At 37.2% G+C, this 21,754-nt stretch overlaps 1 protein-coding gene across 6 annotated transcripts in view; it reads left to right on the top strand.

Moving 5' to 3' along the window:
- The window catches only part of ptpn13 (protein tyrosine phosphatase non-receptor type 13), a 129,931-nt gene that overhangs the window by 64,976 nt on the left and 43,201 nt on the right, over nucleotides 1–21,754 (top strand). For all 6 annotated transcript variants that reach the window (XM_012955428.3, XM_012955427.3, XM_012955433.3 and 3 more), the window contains 14 exons: nucleotides 1,116–1,211; nucleotides 4,719–4,809; nucleotides 5,317–5,542; nucleotides 6,196–6,270; nucleotides 7,157–7,331; nucleotides 9,016–9,169; nucleotides 9,347–9,485; nucleotides 11,485–11,637; nucleotides 12,857–13,039; nucleotides 15,682–15,844; nucleotides 17,026–17,449; nucleotides 18,079–18,170; nucleotides 19,953–20,009; nucleotides 21,243–21,332. In XM_012955428.3, the coding sequence (XP_012810882.2) occupies nucleotides 1,116–1,211; nucleotides 4,719–4,809; nucleotides 5,317–5,542; nucleotides 6,196–6,270; nucleotides 7,157–7,331; nucleotides 9,016–9,169; nucleotides 9,347–9,485; nucleotides 11,485–11,637; nucleotides 12,857–13,039; nucleotides 15,682–15,844; nucleotides 17,026–17,449; nucleotides 18,079–18,170; nucleotides 19,953–20,009; nucleotides 21,243–21,332 (2,118 nt within the window). The remainder of the gene's footprint in view (nucleotides 1–1,115; nucleotides 1,212–4,718; nucleotides 4,810–5,316; nucleotides 5,543–6,195; nucleotides 6,271–7,156; nucleotides 7,332–9,015; nucleotides 9,170–9,346; nucleotides 9,486–11,484; nucleotides 11,638–12,856; nucleotides 13,040–15,681; nucleotides 15,845–17,025; nucleotides 17,450–18,078; nucleotides 18,171–19,952; nucleotides 20,010–21,242; nucleotides 21,333–21,754) is intronic.

The raw sequence follows: 21,754 nt of genomic DNA, 5'->3' as shown, positions 1-21,754 counted from the left end.
GGGGTGGGCAACTGTTCCCAGGGAGCATGGTTTCTTTTCAATCTATTAAATCAGGTATGTCTTGTATGTATGTTTTTTTTTAGATAAGCCCAAATGAAATTGCTCATGTGTAAAAGGGCCCTATAATTTCTAAAAAAATTAAAACACTTTTCTAAATAAATATTGCACATTTATTTCAGGCACACACATTATAGTTTGATGATGGTATCATAGCTAGGAGATGACCATGAACACATTTTCTTGAAGCTCTTATAGACTTAACAAAAGGAAACATGCTTGGGCACAAACACATGTGAGTCTGTGCTATCATTTTCACTGGATACAAAGTGAACAAATAAGGTATCTTGGACACAGTTCAAAATGCAGAGGCGAACAAGACAGACTTCCTCTTTGATGCAAGCACAGTCATGAAACAAGACATAGATATTGTTACTTAAAGCTCAGCTGTAAAATCTAAACAATGACTGTATGTACTCATGAAGTCAGCTTTCAAAATATCTCTCATGTGTAAGTGATGCAGTGGTGCTAAAGGAATGTTATAATAAGCAATTCTATTTCTTTGAGAACACACCCATCTTATAATACTTATAATAATAAATGAAATATTAGTAAAAATAAGATTCTATTTGTGGATTAATCTAGACACAAGATATATTGCTGACATATTAAAAAATGTTTATTGGAACAAGTGAATGTAATTGGGGTGTTGATACAGATGGATAAAGGGAAATTTTCACCAGAACATAACTGTATTCTCAGTGTAACAGTGTATTTATGATATTATACTATAGAATCAGAATTATTTTTGATTCCTCTCTTGTCACTACAGTCCTAATTCCTCCATGTTAAATAAACCCAATAGGATTGTTTTGTCACCAACAAAGATTAATTCTATCTTAGCTGGAATCAAGTACAAGGTACTTGTTTATTACAGAGAAAAGGAAATAATGTTTAAAAATTATTTGATTAAAATGGAGTCTATGGGAGGTGGCCTTACCATAATACGAAGCTTTCTGAATACCAGGTTTCTGGGTAATTGATCCTATACTTGTATAAGTTCCTAGTGCAAAAACATGTGAGCGTGCCAGTACACTGAAGTCTTGTTTTGCTTGCAGAGCCGGCCAGATTACATCGATCTTCACACAGTGATGCCTACAGCACCTCCAGTGAAAGCCCCTCCATTGTATCGTCAGACCCAGAATTTAGGCAAGGTAAAATGATTTAAGGAAACCATAGACAGAGAATAATTATGGGTTAGCTTCCCCAAAAAGAGACTGTCATAGGTAGATATAGTTTTCACCATGGGAAATCATCCATTGGTAACATCTTAAAAATATTCTTCACCCTCCTCCTCTAAAAGGAACATTGCCATTGTTACTTTATTACATAACTAAATAGGGGCAAAGGGTTTCTTAAACTGCAAACATACACTGTGCCTAGGATTTCATTATACATTGTTATATAACAAAATAGCATGGAGAATCATATATACATTGCTGCTGCTCAGTCATTGACTTCTGACCACTTCAGAATAATCTTAGGTAATAGATTATGTTTTGTTTGCACATGGTGTTGATTAGATCTTAAATCGTCTTTTGTTTGTAATGGTGATCTGGTATCATGGTATCTATTCTAGAAATATTGCAAACACATATCATATGTGGTCATGGTAAACAGGGTAAGAGTTCAGAGTAATGAGTTTGGGAAAACAAACCTAAGAAAAATATCTAAAAGCCAGGAAGAAGTAAAATCAGGGGATGTAAAATCAGAACTGCTTCTGTAGTGTAAATGTACATTGTCAGGCCTGCTAAGTAACACCAAGCAATCTGTTGCAAAACAAAGTGCAAACATACAATTTCCTGTTTTAACCAAATGCAGGGTTATGATAAAAAAAATACTAAGAAACTCGGAATATTTAAGTTCAATAAAGGACCAGTAACGCTATCAAGTAATTTTTTTTAATATTTATAATTTACTTGGTCTTCTTGTATAACCCTGTCTTTATAAGCCAGGCATATAAGCATTGCATATTTTCCTGAAATCATAAGTATGCCATTGCAAACATGATGTGGCAAAATTTTATACATACATTTGTATAGGAAAAATTTGCATTGGAATTTATGCAATAAAACCACAATGTATATGGGATATTAGCATAGTTACATACAGGGCTGGGTTTAAGAACAGTGCGCCCGAGTCCGCCCCCTTTTTGCAATACCAAGGAGGGAGGGAGGACAAAGGGAATAGGGAAGCACACAGGGTGGAGACGGAGGGAGGGTGGACCAATGGAATAGGGACGCAGACGCACACAGGGCGGAGGCGGAGCCCACAAAGGGGATTGGAAGGGATGGGAAAGGGAAGTGTTAACCAGGGGTATCAAAAGTTCTTCATAGGGGGACTTATTAAATTATTCTGCATTGGTAAATTACCAGTGTTGTGGTGAATTTTCATTTTTGGCAAACATATAAAAATACAAAAAATACATGGTTAGAAAAATCCCATTGAGCTAGGACTGCAACAGTGCATTGATGTGATCTTTGCCACAAAGATTTACATAGGCTTGTGTTAGGATCTGATTGTTAGCCCTGAGGCCAAATGACTGAATCAGACAGATTAAGCCCAAAGTAAAGGTGGCCAGATTATGCAAGATCTGCTCGTTTGGCTACATTAATTTGACTAAAAATGGAATTATAGGTTTGCATGGGTTTTTCCCCAAATTGTTTGGTTTTACTTTTCAGGCCTAACAATGTATATACATAAAACAGGTTTTGCTAAGCATTGCCAAAAGCAGCTTTCAGAGTAACCAGGACTATTGCCAAGTGAGCTGTAATGCCAATAAAAAGTTTATTTGTAACATTTACAGAAGCAGCAAACAAGACACAAATATATTCCTCTGACAATTGAGTCTGATTTATTTTTAGTCAGAGAAATTGCTATCTCATACAGCAGTGCTGTCCCACTGGCGGCCCGCGACCCCTCTCTGTGTGGCCCCCCACCTGTCTGGCTGCTTTGATGACTTACCTTTGTGTAAGCTTTAAATGGTATCAGTACTGAGTTTAACTGGCCTCCTGCATGGTTCTCACCTCAGATTCAGGCTGTAATCCCCCTGTATTGTTTAAAAATGTCATCCCCTGTGTTTTTCACACCTTTTAGTTTCTGCATTGTTCACCCCTGCAGTGTTCACACCTCAGGCTCAGGCTGTAATCACCCACATTGTTCAGCTGTTCACACCTCAGACATCGTATGTAGTGCCTGGACTATGCTGCCTGTGTATATGGCACAGACAGCATAGGGTAGTCATAGTATGGCACATAGGCAGCATAGGGCAGGGAGGGTATGGAACACACAGGCAGCATAGGGTAGGCAGAGTATGGCTCACACAGGCAGCATAGGGCAGGCAGAGTATGGCACACACAGGCAGCATAGGGCAGGCAGAGTATGGCACACACAGGCAGCATAGGGCAGGCAGAGTATGGCACACACAGGCAGCTAAGGGAAGGCAGAGTATGGCACACACAGGCAGCATAGAGCAGGCAGAGTATGGCACACACAGGCAGCATAGGGCAGGCAGAGTATGGCACACATAGGCAGCTAAGGGCAGGCAGAGTATGGCACACACAGGTATGGCAGGCAGAGTATGGCAGACACAGGCAGCTATGGGCAGGCAGAGTATGGCACACACAGGCAGCATAGGGCAGGCAGAGTATGGCACACACAGGCAGCTAAGGGAAGGCAGAGTATGGCACACACAGGCAGCATAGAGCAGGCAGAGTATGGCACACACAGGCAGCATAGGGCAGGCAGAGTATGGCACACATAGGCAGCTAAGGGCAGGCAGAGTATGGCACACACAGGTATGGCAGGCAGAGTATGGCAGACACAGGCAGCATACGGTAGGCAGAGTATGGCTCACACAGGCAGCATAGGGCAGGCAGAGTATGGCACACACAGGCAGCATAGGGCAGGCAGAGTATGGCACACACAGGCAGCATAGGGCAGGCAGAGTATGGCACACACAGGCAGCTAAGGGAAGGCAGAGTATGGCACACACAGGCAGCATAGAGCAGGCAGAGTATGGCACACACAGGCAGCATAGGGCAGGCAGAGTATGGCACACATAGGCAGCTAAGGGCAGGCAGAGTATGGCACACACAGGTATGGCAGGCAGAGTATGGCAGACACAGGCAGCTATGGGCAGGCAGAGTATGGCACACACAGGCAGCATAGGGCAGGCAGAGTATGGCACACACAGGCAGCATAAGGGTCCCTAAGGTGTGTAATTATGTTGCTGGGGGTTGCTGTGCTATCCACAGGGGAGGAGGAGGCATATGGATTTAAGGGTGTGTTTTAATATGACATAATATAATTCTTTCATATATGAATAACTGTTGATATCCCCGCAGTGAGGACCAAGCATTTGGGTTTTTGCTGCACAACCACCATTGTGATAAAATGGGCCTGGTTTGAAGTGGGTGTGGTTCAAAAAAGGGGAGTGGTCAAAACTGGCTTCCATTAGCAGCCCTCCACCATGTATGCTAGAGAAATTCCGGCCCTCGGCACCGCAGAAGTTGGACAGCACTGTCATACAGTATCAGAACTTTGTGCATCTTTATTGCTTATAATTAGTCAGCAACACATTTTAAAAAACAGAAGCAAAGTGTTCTCTGTATTTCAAAACATATGAACCATTTTTTGATTTAATTTTTTTTTTTTTTTAGGAAAAACAAATGAAGTCTTAAAAAGAAAGGACTCAACAAGTGTTTTGGCTGGATTAGAAGATACAGATCGACTACAGCTTCCAGGATCAAGGTGAGTAGCATGTAGATGGCTTTTACCCACCATTTTTTTTTTAAATTTCTGTACCTTTAAATCTCCCTCCTTGGCCAAAAAAAATTCTATTGTAAAATATCATGTTCTGAACTTTGACAATTTTACCAGAACCCCCATATTTCCATGCTGCCATTTATCATATTGTTAATGTTTGCTGCATTGGCATAATTCTCATATTACCCCACGTTAAATGCCACAAAAAACTTTGCTGAATCATGTATAATTAATTTACCATCAACCGAAATCATAGCAAATATTATTAACCATTGTCAATTCTTATTTAAAGGTGGCCATATATGCAGCTCTGCTAATTTCACCTTATCTTGTAATTATCATTTGCAGTATAGGCCCCTCAGAAACCAGTTTTGACAGACTGTCATATGGTTGCAGTTACTCAGGACAAAAAAAAAAAAGTATGATAATGTTTTTCATTGCAGTGGTCTGCTCTGTGCATATATTAATGTATGTTAATTTATGCATTACTAGTTCCAGTCAGCATTATGGAAACCCACCAGATGGTGCAAATATCAGGCAAGAGATGCAAAAACGTCAAGAGGAAGATATGATTGAAATGCAAGCTAAAATGGCTATCAGGCAGTCACAGTTAAACCTCTACTCCGGTGATGTGCCCCGAACCTCCATGTTGGACCTTAATAGGGATCCTCTGAGAGAGATTGCCATGGAAAATTCATTTGCACAAATAAATCTGAGGGTAATTTTCATTAATAAAAACATTCTTATATAATTTCATTTAAAAAATCCATACCTTAAGCTTAAAACCAAATATAGTAGAAGTTGCTTTTGTCACCTAAAGCAACTTACTATCCTTTATGGCAGGAATACCTGTTGGGCTTTATAGCATGGATATTATTGTACACTAGGCCTCTTTGCTTGGGTGGTTTGTGGATGGCTGGCACATTTTTTTTTACCATCAATGTGTACCAGCTGAACTACCTGCTCCAAACAGAGAATGGTCCTCAAGAGAATGGGCCACAAGTCCAGAACAAATCAGATGTGTTTCCAAAGAATATGCACTAACACAATCCTAAGTCTTTCAAATTTTGCTGCTATTGCAATCTGGACAGGACACCGATATCAGTACATCCTTACTGTGCAAATAATTAACTTGTCCTTAGTTGCATGTTTTAAATAATATAGAAATATTTTACATCTGAAATATAATGCCATTTTTCTGTAGAAAATGAAGCAGTTCTGGCAGTTAAAACCCATAGACTTACATTTCTGTGAGATGGTTTGTTTAAAAAATTACTATTACTACAAACGTACCATTTCTTATTTTTAAGTATTTTAATCTAATCATCAAAGCATAAATATTGTAAAGCTAACCATTTTGTGGAATTTTAGAACTTCTTTGGACCAGAGTTCATTAAGATGGCAACAGGACCTTGCGTTACGCTGGACCTTCCACCATCCATTTTGGTAAGACAGACTAAATATGATTGCAGGCAGTTAAAGGAACAGCAGCATAAAAAAATAACTTTCTCCAGCAAAATAAAAAAAGTGAAGTTTATTTTATGCCATACAATCTCCATTTTTAAAATCATCATTTTACACCACTTCAGAACTGGTGTCAGACGACAAGAAAGTTTCAGTGGAAGCTGCTTTGTTAAAAAAAACAAAGGCCTTTATTTATTTAGTATTTTCAAGTGACTGCTGGTTTTTACTCTGGTATTTTATAGTGGAAACTTTTTTGCCTTAAATTAATAAACAACTTGATGAATATGCCATTTTTTATGCAGAAATACTTGGCAAACAGACAGTGCTGTGTGGTGTATTTTGTTGCAATTATATAACACAGTATAATAAATAGGCTCTATAATGTTTCTAGCATAATTGTTAATACCCATTGATTCTTATTTAGGGCTATTTTGGGGGTTAAGAAATGAATAGTATTATGGCACACGTAGAGATTAGTCACCCGCAATATATCTGGTCTACCGTGAGCAACTAATCTCCTAAAAACGCTTTCCCACTGGCAATAATGTAAATTGCCGGTGGAAAAAAATATTCACATCGCTTTGTCCAAAGTTGCCTTGTAAGATGCACATATTTTTCCACCAGCGATTTACATTATTTCCAGTGGGAAAAGGTGAATAATCTCTATATGTACCATATCTTTTACGCTGGCAGTAATTTACAACAAATTTCAAAGAGCTGATAGTAAACATACTATATTATAAAGACTTGCCTGAACTGTAGGTAAATTGAAGGAAATTATTTTCACTTCTGCTATTACTGGTCCTTAAATGGTACATCATTGGAAGTATTTGCTAATATATAATTATTTTATTTTTTAAATATCCAGGCCAAGAAAGGGAAGACAGATGAGATCCGTAGGAAGCTAAACATAATCCTTCTCAGTGGTCAGAGGCTTGAATTGACTTGTGACACCAAGTCTACATGTAAGGATGTCTTTGACATGGTCGTAGCCCATGTTGGACTGGTTGAGCATCACTTATTTGGTTTGGCAATCCTAAAAGGTAATTATTAATATTGTTGTTAGTGTGTAAAGCCTGGTTCTCTGCAAGGACTGGCAATATGCAGTCCTCTAGTCTGCTCAGCTACAATCTATAGGGCTATAATTCAGCAGCACCTGGAGAACTATAGCTTGCCCTTTTTGGAACATTTTAGCAATGCAATTTAAGTGAACTACAATGGTGGTCTGCATTAAAAGAAAAGCTTTATTCTTAGCGTTTGTTAAAGAATTCAAATCAGTTCTGAACATTAAAAATTTGTACTACCCAGAACCTTATAGGTTGTTGAGAGATTCCTGCACATTTCTTTGTTTAAAAAGTTTAAGCTTCTTTTTTGGTACTATGCTGCTGTGTACTCTCTCTGACCAGAGTTTGCATATATATCCATCAGGGTTTCCTGTCATTGGCAACATCCACCACCATCATAATCTTTTCTTAAACCTGTTAGAACCTGATAGTAGATAAAATGTGGACACCACCTGTTTAAATCTCAACATGAATCTATTCTTTAATCCATCTCTATTTAGGCCTGACTCTTTTCTGTCTATCCTACTAGTATTTTCACAAGAAGGCACTGGGTATCTTGTTTAAAGTAAAAGTAACAGTGGATGGTGAATAATACATCCAATAGCTTCATGAGAACCTGTTTCAGTCTGGTAAAAACCTAAGCCATGGCAAAAATGTACCTTTCAGTGGGATTGAAGACCCAAGGTCATAGTATACTGGAGTAACTCACAAACCAAGAATACAAATAGCCTAGTCTAAATATATTTTCAATTGGTCTTATTGTATAGGTTTAAAATTAGGTTCTTCTGACTCTTTCCAGCTTTAGAATGTGATCACTGACCCCAGCAGCCAAAAATCGATTATTCTGGCTACAAGTTTATTGTTATCGTTACTTTTTATTTTTTTATCTTCATCTTCCAGTCTCTCATTCAAACAGCTACCTTTTTTATTGGGTAACTTTAACCCTAGCAACCAAATAACTGAAATGCTAAATTTCTAGCTGGGGAGCTGCTGAACAAAAGGCTAAATATTTTAAAAACCACAACAAAATTAAAAAATGAAGACTAATTGCAAATGTTCTCTGAATATCACTGTCTGCATCATTTAAAGGGGACCTGTCACCCAGACATAAAAAGCTGTATAATAAAAGTCCTTTTTAGATTTTGGCATGATACAAAGCTGGCCTTAGTGACAGTGTGCACAAAAATGGCAACTGCCTGCTTGCTGTGATTGAGCAATTCCAAAACTGAAGGAAACAAGATTTATATTATTTATATAGTGTAAGTGAAGTTCATTATGCTCAACTTAGCGTGACAGGTCCCCTTTAAATCTTTATTTAAGCAATGATTCATATGTCACTCAGGAAAAAAAAATACTCCTTCTTAACAGATCAATTAGGTGGAGTTTGCAAATTCCATCATTAACAGCTTCTTAAGCCTGACAGAATATTTGAGTTTGTGATTAAAATAATATAACAGGGGCTAGGTACATTGCATGAGCAGTACATATTTATACAAATGATAATGATCTGGGCTAAAAGGATAGAAAATACTCCACCACTTTATTTTCTAGGTAAGGGCTTTTTGGCAGCTTTGTCACAAAGGGTTGAAGTAAAGTTGATTTCCTTTTGTAAAAGTGAAAGTTTAACAGGTCTCTGACAATGAATGTATATTTACTTTGGCAGACCAGGAATTTTACTTCATCGATCTTGACCTCAAACTGTCCAAAGTAAGCCCAGATGGCTGGAAAGAGGATACAAAGAAGAAAGGGAAATCTTCCATAGACTTCACTTTGTACTTCAGAGTCAAGTTTTTTGTGGATGACATTATCCTTCTACAGTAAGTGCAGTCTGTGTCTGTGATTGGTGGTTGTGTATGAAAATGCTTTTATTGGGAACATTTTAGCTTGATTCAGGATGGCATCCCATGGAATTGTACTTCTTATAGTACAAACCTTTAACAAGCTAAAGTGGGTGATCATTAGCCCTGCATAAAAATGTACCGTTTTTTGTCAAGGCATAGCCTCACATGCCACCAGTACTACCTAGAGCAGCGGAAAGACATCCTGGATGGAAAGCTTTACTGTGATGATGAGGCTGCCATGCTCCTGGCATCGCTTGCTCTTCAAGCAGAATATGGAGACTACCAGCCAGAAGTACGTACTGTTGATAATTTCTTTTATCCATGGGTTGTTAGAGGCCAGGTTTTGATATGTAAATATAGTTTTTGCTTTAACTTGTCCCACACTTCTGTCAACAAACTGTGAGCCTTGGTAGTTAAGTTACTAAACAGACAATGTAATAACATTTAAAAAACACACATTAAAATAAAATCTATTTATGATTCATCCAGGGGGGTGCAGGACTTTATTCTAATGAGGTCCCTTTTTAATTTTCCTTCCTTGTCTAGCTGCCCTCTGGTTCTTCCTGGGGCCAGCTATATTGATGATATTGATCTGCTGCTGTACTCTACAGCACCACTAGAGCCAAACTTTCTTTAAAAAACAACAACAAAATAGTAATTTTGCTCTTAAATGAAGTTACACTCAGTTGGGAACACATGTAACTTATCCTTACAGGCTGATATATGTCACCCCTGCTTGAGCACTGTCTCAGATAATAATGTCACATAGTCTCTCTTGCGCCTATCTCATTTTTCTTAAATTGCATAAAACACAAAAGTAGGGCTGATAGAATGTTATCTGAATCAAGTATAAATTTTATCAGACCTGTCGCATGGGGTACCCCCTTACTAGTCTTTCACCTGGACAGTGTCTTAGCAGTTCTGGTAAATACCCTTTGATATGGATTAATATTATTTGGTGTTATAATACAGCGTGTAATCATTTTTGGTAAATTCTTTTTAGTTTAATAAAATGTTTCTTAAAACTTCCTTATAAGCTGGAATCTCAGATTGATACGTTAAACTTCTTATGGAGAAAAAAAAAAATCAGACACTTAGCTCTGTTTATCAATATAGACTGCATTTGTTTAAATTTAACATTGCTATCACTCCCTTGGGACTGACCAGTGGATATTTGAATGCCACAGCATCTGAATCCCTCTATTCTCAAAAACAACTCCCATTCTGGACCTTTCGGCATCTATAAAGTACTAAAGGGGCATCCATATACTATACATACTATTGTTGCCGTTGTCAAGAAAATATTGACTCTGCACCACATATTTTGAAAATGTTACAACTGGAATGCTCCAAGAGATAATAGGTATAATAACTAGATTCATACCCAGATTTGTTACTGTAATAGAACCACACCTACTAAAAAGAGAGAGCACATCACTTTAGAAATTACCAAATCTTCCAACTATCAAAGGGACCAATAAAACAATTCTCTTAATTTGCTACTAAAAGTATGCAATGTGTATTGCAGAGTATATTAGAAAGTTGGTTAGAATTGCATTTCAGTTGATGGCTTCTTTATTAAAAATTTCAACCTTATATACCTCCCCATACCTTTCCCTAGAGCTCTGATAGAGACTCAAGACATAAATAGCTGGAAGTACTTTCCTTATTATTTACCATTTTGTTTTCTCTGAAATTATATGATTATTCCTACTTCATTTAAATTTCTGACATTTTGGGGCACATTTATCAAAGTACGATTGAGTCAGAATAAAAAAAAATTGTATTTTTTCTAATTTATAGAACTGCACTTATTTTCTGCAACTTTTTTCATTAATTTGCGAAATTTTTTCGTACTTTGCGACAAAATTTACACAACAAAATCATATTTGTCGCAACGAGTACGAAAGTTTTGGATTCATTCAAGCTTCGGCATTGTGACTTTCCTTGCGCCAGGTTGGAGCTGCAGAGTGCCATTGCGTCCTATGGGAGGCTTCCAAAAACATGCACAGAAGGTTCAAAGTCAGAAAGGTTTTCCTGCCGTTTATGATTGCTCGGATACAAAATTTTTGTGACTTTCGGATCACAAATACGATTATCGTGACTATTACGATTTTCATTACATTACCGATCATCAGAAATTATCGTATTTAAGCCGAACTTGACTTATTTCGGCATTTGAACTCTATTTTGATGAATCTGCCCCTTTGTGTATCTTTTATAGATATAATGGAATTAAATAAAATGTTTCTAATATAAAAATAATAAAATTTGCTATAACTTTTTTTTAGGTTCACAGTATGTCCTATTTCAGAATGGAACATTATCTGCCTGCTAGAGTGACTGAGAAACTGGAACTTTCTTACCTGAAAGAAGAATTGCCCAGACTGCACAGTACCTATGCTGGAGCATCAGAAAAAGAGGCAGAGCTAGAATTCCTAAGAGTTAGCAAATTAATTATCTTTGTTTTCGCTATATTTTTTATAACACAGTATTTTCATATAAGTACTGTAATAATAATTTATAATGGGGTAATTTGACAACAAATTTATATGTATTTTGATTAATGATGTTTCAAACTCAAAGATTTTTGGCTTGTACTCACATACTCTTTCTATTATTTTCTCATTCTCTATATTTTCATATAGCAAGTCCCATGCTTTTTAAATAATTATCATAATCATTTTGTGTTCGCCAGTAGGTCTTTTTAACTATTTAGTTATTGCTGAGTTACAACCTCTTATTTTTGTACCCAATATTTTATAGGAACTTAAAAGTTACTCCATGCTTTAAATATTTATTGACAAACTGTTTCATTGCCTAAAATACTTCTGATTAAGTTAACTTATAATACCATAAGATTAGTATGCTAAGGGTTACAAATTTAACTATTTTGCACTTACTGATAAGAAGATTTGGTGTTGGCACCACAAAGGGGGTGTGGATCAGTGACTGAGGCTTAAGGTGCCCATACACCTTCAGACATCTCCAAGTGAGCATATCACCTACGGGTGGGTGATATCGGGAGAATCCAGGCTAATTCGATCATTTGGCCCTGGGGCCAAGCGATCGAATTATAAGGACAGGTATAGGCAAAGTCGGTCCAGGGACCGCATCAATGAGCCGATGCGGTTCCCGATCCGACTAGATTTTTTTACCTTCCCGATCGATATCTGCCCAAGCCAGATATTGGTTGGGCAGGCCGGTCGGGCAGGAATACAAAGGCCAATTAGCTGTTGAATCGGTTTTAGGGGCCGATATCAGCAGCTAGAATCGGCCCGTGTATGGGGACCTTTACATCTTGAATTTCAGTTAGGTTGACATCATGAGAGAATACCTATTTACTTTACTAAATATTCCTGGAAACCGGTCTGATACAACAGTGTTTTTATATATCTGTAACCTTGTTGTGAGATAAGGGGGCCCTAATCATGTTTGCATATAAACAGAGAGTTTGAACCAAAAAGGTTTGAAAACCACTGGTCTGTAGGGTACTAGAATATTTGAAAAGCACAAAGTACTACAGCAATACACAGCAAATAATCAAATAAAGGCAGGTCATCCTCATCTGTCTGTCACTATTAGACAAGTTAAAAGCAACAGGGATACTTTCTTTTTTATTTTCTGCTTTATGGATTTTATTACAATCTTCTTATCTGGCAGGTGTGTCAAAAACTTCCAGAGTATGGAGTGCATTTTCATAGAGTGCAGCCAGAGAAGAAGTCGCAGACTGGAATCCTTCTGGGGGTATGCCCAAAGGGAGTGCTTATCTTTGAAGTTCACAATGGTACGAGGACACCAGTGCTTCGATTCCCATGGAGAGAAACAAAGAAGATCTCTTTTAGTGTATGTATGCTAAAAAAAAACAAGATAAATAACCATAATCTCTGCACATAAAATTTTTTTACAGGTTTGGTATCTATTATATGCAATGCTTAAAGAGGACCTGTCATCCTAAAAAAAGTTATTTGAAATTATTTTCTATTGTGTTTGTTAAGTAAAATATACTTCACTTACACTATGTAAGTAATATAAATCTGGTTTCCGTCACTCCTGGAATTACACAATCACATCAAATAGGCAGGTGCCATTTTGTGGACACTTTTAGTAAGGCAAGCTTTGTATCACCCCAAAATCTTGTGTATGTGCCAGAATGGAGGACCAGATGCCCAGGCCCATGCACTGGCTATACAATTAGATGGTGAGGGGGGGGGAAAGTGAGAGCTGAACTGAAAGTTAAAGTACTTGTCTGCCCCGCCTCTATGCCTAAGGCATAGAGGCGGGGCAGGCAATATATGATTGACAGCTGGGATTTTTAAATGCCTTTATAATGGGTTTGGATGTGTTAATATAGAAATTAATTTGGGTTTCTTGTTTAATTTGAAAAGGACTTTTATTATACAGCTTTTTATGTCTGGGTGACAGGTCCACAAGGCCTGGGGTTTTCTAGATCTTAACATAATTTGGATCACCATACTTTAAAGTGGACCTGTCACCCAGACATAAAAAGCTGTATAATAAGTCCTTTTCAAATTAAACATGAAACCCAAATTAATTTTTATATTAATTAATGGGGCGGACAGTAACTTTAGCTTTCCGCACTACCTAGATGTCACTGCACATCTCACTTTTCCCCTCCCTCCTCAACATCTAATTGTGTAGCCAGTGCATGGGCATGGGCATCTGGCCCCCCATTCTGGCACATAGACAAGATTTTGGGGTGATACAAAGCTTGCCTTCATAACAGTGTCCACAAAATGGTGCCTGCCTGCTTGCTTTGATTAATTAATTCTAAGACAGAAGGAAACAAGATTTATATTATTTATACAGAGTAAGTAAAGTTTATTTTGATCAACTAACAATATAGAAAATAATTTGGAGTTATTTCTTAGGGTGACAGGTCCCCTTTAAGTCTACTGAAAGCAATAATTCTAATTAGTATGGGACTATTCTTTTGTTACTGCCAATAATTCCAATTTCAGAAACTATGTTTTTATTCACTAATATATAATAAATAATTTTGTTATGGACTGCAACAGTATAAATATACCAGCAAAGCAACGGGTTATTTATAAACCATTATTTAAAGGGACTGTGCAACAAAAACTGGTTTTGCATAATAAAAAAAATGTAATACTAAGAAACTTTCACATTTACATTAATTACAAATTCTCTGCATTTTAAATGTATTTGCAAATGTAATAGCAGTTGTTTATTCTTTTCTTTTCTTTAGTTCTGAAGCAGAAGTCTGTACTCCTTCAGCTGGCTTTTGCTATATTGTTTTAAAAGTCAGAACCAGCAGAGAATAGAAAAGGATTTGCTTTGAATTACATTTTCTTTAATTATGCAATAAACAGTTGGGCATCTCCTTCAACGTAAATCTTTTGTAATAAAAACAAATAAATTCAACTGCATGATTCCACCTCTGTAATCCAGCAGTATGTATTGGGAGCCTGCCAAACTGCTTGGTTGGAGCATTTAAATAACTTCTATAAAAGGCATTTTTGCTGAGCTGACCCATAAACATTACAGAAGTTGGCCATCCCTGCAAGAACATATGCATATATTCTATGATGGGATGGTATAAATAAGAAAAATGTAGAGTTAACTGAAATCAGTGGTTTATTGCTTTCTTTGCATTGCTCCTGTTTCAGGGTGACTATGTCATGGACCAGGTATGGGATCCGTTATCCTGAAACCCATTATCTATAAAGCCCTGAGTTACAGGAAGGCCATCTCCCATAGACTCTATTTTAATCAAATAGATTTTTTTTAATTATTTCCTTTTTCTCTGTAATAATAAAATAGTACCAAGTACCTGATCCCAAATAAGATATTCCATTGGATGGTCTGGACAGGTCCCGTATTTGTATATATATAACATTGGATAGTCTATTAATCCATAACAGATCACTGGAAAACTCCCTTATTGTACATTGTATTCAGAAGGGGGTACACCTATGGGCACACCTTCAGTCAAGTAATATATTTTGTTTCAAAGGCCTGTTGGTTTTTAGAGCTTAGTGGATACAACCTATGTTAAAATATGTCTGGAGTGTTGCATTCACATACTTTCATATAAGTTCACTATTGTATAATCAACAATAACATTGAAGTTTTTGGGTATAAACTCAAAATGACAAGTGCTACTACACTACTAGTTTACTCTTAAAATTCATAGTAAATGAATGTATGTGGGCATAACAATAAAACAGTGGCCACTTATGATGCATAGATTTAGGTAACCATTCCAAGAGTTTTGTTGCCTGCCTACCATGCTATTAACCACCTGGGGCACAATATATCCAGAACCACTATGTGCCAGTGCTCTTAAAAACGGCTAATTGAGTGATGGGCACATGCCTTTAAGAAACATTTGAAACTGCATATTAATGATATCATAAGTCAGTCAATTCACTTTATTGAGTGTGTATGCTAGGGCTGCCATTGTGTATTGTTTATGAAATATTGTCTTTCTTGGTCTGCAGAAGAAAAAAATTAGCTTGCAGAACACATCAGACAGCATCAAGCATGTGTTCCAAACAGAGAGCAACAAGACTTGCCAATACCTCCTACAACTCTGCTCTTCTCAGCACAAGTTCCAGCTGCAAATGAGGGCCAGACAGAGCAGTCAGGAAAGTAAGGAGATTGGTAAGTTAAGATATAGATCATTATCGGATCTAAAGCCAATAACACCTCATGCCACACTTGTTTGGAGAGATATTTTTGTATAAAAATTTACTCTGCCTCGCCCTTTTAGGGCTCTGGCACACGGCGAGATTAGTCGCCCGTGATAAATCTCCCTTGTCACGGGGGACTAATCTCCCTGAACTACCATCCCACTGACCAGTGGGATGGTAGTTCGGGGAGATTAGTCCCCCGTGACAAGGGGGATTTGTTGCGGGCGACTAATCTCCCCGTGTGCCAGAGCCCTTACTCATCTTGGAATTTATTTGTATATCTGCTTTGTGTGGTATCTGTTTTGGTAACTTATTTGATCACAGATTACTGAGATTATATTGTCCCCATTTTTTAAAAGCATAAAATGTTTGTACTTGCAATCAACTGCAACCCCAACACTACCTTGCCCAGTAGCAACAAAGGATACTGGGTTGTGACATTCAAATAATCACTGATTCTGCTTTTTTAATGTTTAGTGTGTATTTTTTTTACACTCCAAAGGGAAATATCACTGTTTATGTGCACCTTTACTTTAAACTACTGTAAAACGTGTTGACATAGTTTGAAGCTTTCCTGAGCATAGGGAATTTCTTGAAGCATTCACAAATATACTGCAAAATGTGATGTGAGGTAAAACATAAATATCGCAGTAATGACCACATCATAAAAATATGAAGTGTATAAATTGGAGACCGTTGTCCCACCACCTCCCCATAACCTTAATTATTAATACATTAATACATTTTAATAAAACTTTGAATATCAATCAATACTGGGTCTTTGATATTCACCCAACTAAGAGAAAGAGAGACCTTTAATTTGTTCAGTTAAGTAAACTGCATACTGTTACTTTCTTTTTTCTTGTTTGTTTTGTATTGTCTGGCCTTTAATACTTTTGTATAAAGTCATTGTTATACTTTATGTAAGCCCATATATAAAGTGTTATAAAAATTAACTAAAGTGGAACTTTATACAAGTATGTAAGGTTTTTTTCCTTTGAAAATGTACCTATTTATACTTCATTGCTTTTCCTAATGTTATGAACTTGCAAGACCAGGCATTTTCTCTTGTTTAATTGAAAAAAAAAAACCAAACCTATAAAAATTAAAAATACATGTATGAGATGTAACAAGCAATGTTTTACCTTGCAGAAATAGCTTCTATGAGAAGTCAAAACTTCCAGGCAGAATCTGTTCGAGGATTCAATATGGGTCGAGCCATCAGCACTACCAGCTTGGCAAGCAGCACATTAAATAAGGCTGCAGTAAGACCTATGTCCATTCAGCCTGATCTTTTAAAAAGACTTTCATGCTCTGACCTATCTGCCCTTCAAACCCACCTTGCCAATGGAACAAGAGACAGGAAGACAAAGAATCCATGGGAGGACAGGCCAAGAATCATAAGCAAATCATATCATGACCTTAGTCAGGTTGCTTACTCACCTCAGCAGAGGTTGCTTAATGCCAGAATGGACAATCCCCCATACAGCTTTGAAGGGCTGATGAGCCAAGCGTCATTACATCAAATGGCCATGTCTGATGCAGAATCAGTAACTGGATATGGAAGGTTAAACAAGTAAGTTGTTGTGGCCTGTGTATATCTGTGTTACAGTCAGGTGTCTTCTGCTGATCTCCACTATCTTTAAATATACAGTGAAGTCTTTCCCCAAATTCTATAACTACTCCTGTAGTGAATGGTCGAGTAATGTTTAATTTATTTTGAGGCATTGAGGCCATTGTTTTATTAATGTAATGTGAAGGCAGCAGGTGGCAACAAACAAATGAAGTTTAGATGCTCTGTTACTTTTTTCTCCATTTAGTCCTTTTGAAGTATACAGTGTACATGTACATAGAACTGTAGAACATAGAACACGCACAGCAAATATGTGGGTCGGGGACGGGCCGAGCTCGTTCTGCCGCCCTTCCCTGCCAGTGACCTAACTGTGCCCCTCTTTACACGCGGGCCCCGGCCCCTCTTTGACATCAGAGAGGGGGTGGGCGCGGATATATAAAGGAACGCAGCTCAGTGGGCCAGGTCGGGTGCTGGAAAACAAATTATGTATGTGTATTATTTTTTTTATAATCATATAAATGTAGGAGAATGTCTTACTAGAAACCAGAGACTCCATCATATCTCTTTTTAAAATGTGAGCATGTAATTGAAACCAACCCTTCTGATCTGATACTTGCTTTGTGTATCTCCAGAAGCTTCAGCAACGTTCACAGGAGCCTTGATGTGCGGAAGCCAGAGTCTGATTCATCTTCTATGGATGATAGTGGTCATGCCTATGTTGTAGGTCAGCATCTGATCTAAACTTGTTCCGAATTCCCAACGTGAATATCTGTAGTTATGCAGCTGTTAATGTTTAAATTCATAGCTTGATTATTTAAGCAAAATAGTGTTAAAGCATTAAAAGGTCCCTTTTAAAGGAACTCAAAATCTGCAATTTTTTTCTAGATAAAGTCTTTATTAAGATGGAAGCTAATAGTAAAGCAAAACAGTTTAATTTTTATCTGTCTTTTCATGTTTTTGGAGGTGGGGAGAATGTTTGTTATCCTTTAAGACTAGAATTCTCTTTATAACAGTGAGTCACAAAAGAGCCACAAAAAAAATCCAGTATGGCCTATCTTGTCCTTTAAATCAAGCTATTGTCCAGATTTCAGTTTATTATTTTTTTTCTGTTAAAGTATTGGTATTATGCAGGCACACTGTTTATAAACAGTAGCCTTCTCTGAATATTGTGGTCTGAATTGTGTATAGCTGACCATACATGGCAAGAGCCGCTTGTTTATCTGAGTTCCACTGAAGGAGAGGGCATTGCGTTGGGCCTATACACAGACTAATAGGTCAGCAGTGGCCAAGGCAGTATCTGCCTGTTTATGCCTGCCTATAATAATAGAAGCAGAGTCTTGTTCATAAAACATAACTGCTGCTTTGTGAGATTAAGGGAAAGAGGATTACCTATTTCATTACACTTCTTGGCAAGCACAAAAATGACTATAAAAAGTACAATTGTAAACATTTTACATTCACCCTGTTTTCAGTCACAAATCCCATTTTTTTCATAATAGTAACCCTTTATTTAAATAGTAAGTACAGTGACAGACTGAAAATGATAAAAAATCATTCAAAACCAGAAAGTCAGAAATGTTTAAATATTTTTTTGTGAAGGCTGGATTATCTGTCTGCAAGGCTCGTTTAAGGGCTGTGTTAAAGGGATTATCCAAAGGAGAAAAAAAGTAGTATCTACTTTCCAGCATATATAAGTTTTAGTCATCATTGCTACCTGTAGTAAGAAGATAATTTTCTGGTAATAATATATATTATGTTTACTCCCTTCCTGCCATAAACCCTCTGTCTATGCATGTTTAATTAGTGCTTCCTGACATTTTTTATAACAGGGTTTACAGACCTAAAGTAGGGCACGTTCAATGCACTAAAGTCTCACTTCTTATGTTATTTTGTTCCCTCACCTTTTAGAGTCCTTTAGAGGATGCAATGAAGAACAAGAAGGCTATATATGTGTTCAGTGGCATTTTCACCTCTTGCTTGATTTTGCCTCCTTTGTATGTAGCTTGCATACCTAATGTGAGCCATTACTAAACACCTGTACATAAAGTGAGGAATTGTCAGAAACTATAGAAATTCTACCTCCACCTGCCGATTCAGCCCTAAATGTAGATTTTGCTCGGGCGCCTCCCAAACGGCTCCTGATCAAAATCCTTTAACCTGCCCGAGGCACAATGCACTGAGATGGCTGCCTACACACCAATATTACAACTAAAAAAAATACATTTCTTGGTTCAAGAATAAAATTTTAAATGATAGAGTGAATTATTTGCTATGTAAACAGTGTAATTTAGAGATAAAAAGTTCACCATAAAAATCATGATGACCCCCTCATGATCCCCTTAAGATAAAGTATTTGTGAAATTTCCCATTGTTTTTTGTGTTCAACAAAACATCTGATGAAATACATTCTGGTTTGGCTGATACATTTTTTCCTCACATTTGATAAATCTGTATTAATGCATAATTTTACAGTGTTTATACTGGTTACATTTGTTTTGCTCTGCAGGTGTCAGTATGCACAGTGTAGCAAATACATCTTCACCTATTGTCTTCAAAGGAAACGGTATGTCTACAGAATTTATTGCCATAGTAGCTAAGTAGCAGACACCTAGTGCTTCCACTGGCATAGCAGATATGCACGGTCGAACTAACAAAAGAAACAGTATCTGAATGTTTCATAATGTTGCATAACAATGCAAAGTTAATCACCTAGCTATGTGGAGGTCATTAAATAAACAGTGTTTAGCCAGTGGAATGTTTACATATCTCTATATGCTGTTCTAAAGTCAATTTGTACATAGTAGTGATGTCAGAGCTTCCTGCTAATCCCAGAACTCTTCCTGTTTGCAATAATTTATATGATTTTAGCAAACTGTAAAATCTACTGTTTCCTACATGAAATTTTTCAACTGAAATGTAAAATTGAAATGAACATACTTACACATATTGTCACTATACAGAGAGATATGTGAGGGCAGGTGTTTGGGCATGGAATACAGTTTGCCATTCTCTATGGAGATAAGAAAGTCAAACGCTGCAGTTAATAACACTGTTACTACTATATTTAACATTCATTTCCAGAGATTCTGTAGGATTTATAAATGTTCTTCATGTTAATTGTTTACATTCCTGTGGCTTTGCAAGCCCACTGTTCCATTTTTAACGCTTCAGTCACCATTCTCAAGCTTATTTTTTCTTGTCCACCCTACAGTTTTCATCCCGAATTAAACAATACATTCCTTTTTTCAGAATTGAAAATATGGTATTAATCAGTTACCTAGAGTACTTCTCCACCAGCTTTAAATGGCTCTAGGCCTATGTTGTTTTTTAATTAAAGACCTATTCAGTAATCTTTACTTTCAGTTTAATGAAAAAACCAGGGGCATCACTACAGAGGAAGCAGACCCTGTGGTTAGAGGGCCTAGCAAGGCTATTAATAGAATAGGTCAACTTACCAATCTTTGGGAGCCCTATAGGAATTTGCTGTGGCCCCAGGAACATATATTGTTATGCCACTGTAAAAAACACACACACATATATATCTTAATAAAACCTATAGGTGAATAGTATGTTTAGTAGAAGAACTACTCTTTGAGCTAATGGTAAACAGGGGGGTATATTGCCCCTTTAATATTCATATAGATATAATGAACAGCAATTAGATTTAATGATCAGTAATTCATTTTGAATATCAGATGACCTGATTGATAGCAATTGTGCATTTTTTATACCTGTACTATGTTATTTCTACCACTATATTTCTTAAGTATGCATTTGTCTGGCTTTCTTTCCTTAGAGAACCCACATAACATTGTAACTACTACATCTACATCTGAAAGAGAGATTACTCTAGTAAAGCTTAAGAAAGATCCCAAGTACGATCATGGTAAGTCTTGTTAGATCCATTATGGCTAATGGGGCAGCTCTGGTTACCAAGAGCTATAACTGAGAAAAAATAAAAAAAACTGTAAGAAGAAGGCAGAGCTATATACACAGCATGGGAGCACTGGAAAAGAAAAGAATTCGTATTCTGCTTGTGCAAGTGTGGGTGAGATAGTCTATCCATTTTCTGCAGTGACCTTTCTGGTATATCTAGGGTCAGTCTGCTTATAAACTATTTCTGCAGTGATCATGTCTAGGGTTGATGTGCTTATTGTTATTGTTAATTTTCTGTAATGATCTGAAACTCCCAAAAAAAAATTAAAAACATTTTTTCTCCTTCCAAAGGAGAAAAAACATTTCCAACAGCAAACAGCAGGTGGTGCCCCCCAGGACTGGGGCCCTCTGGGATTGGAAGATGATTAGGAA

The sequence above is a fragment of the Xenopus tropicalis genome, chromosome 1 (genome assembly GCF_000004195.4).
Source record: "Xenopus tropicalis strain Nigerian chromosome 1, UCB_Xtro_10.0, whole genome shotgun sequence".
Lineage (NCBI taxonomy): Eukaryota > Metazoa > Chordata > Amphibia > Anura > Pipidae > Xenopus > Xenopus tropicalis.
Note: the sequence above shows the minus strand (reverse complement) of the source record. Positions and strands in the feature narration are given on the sequence as shown.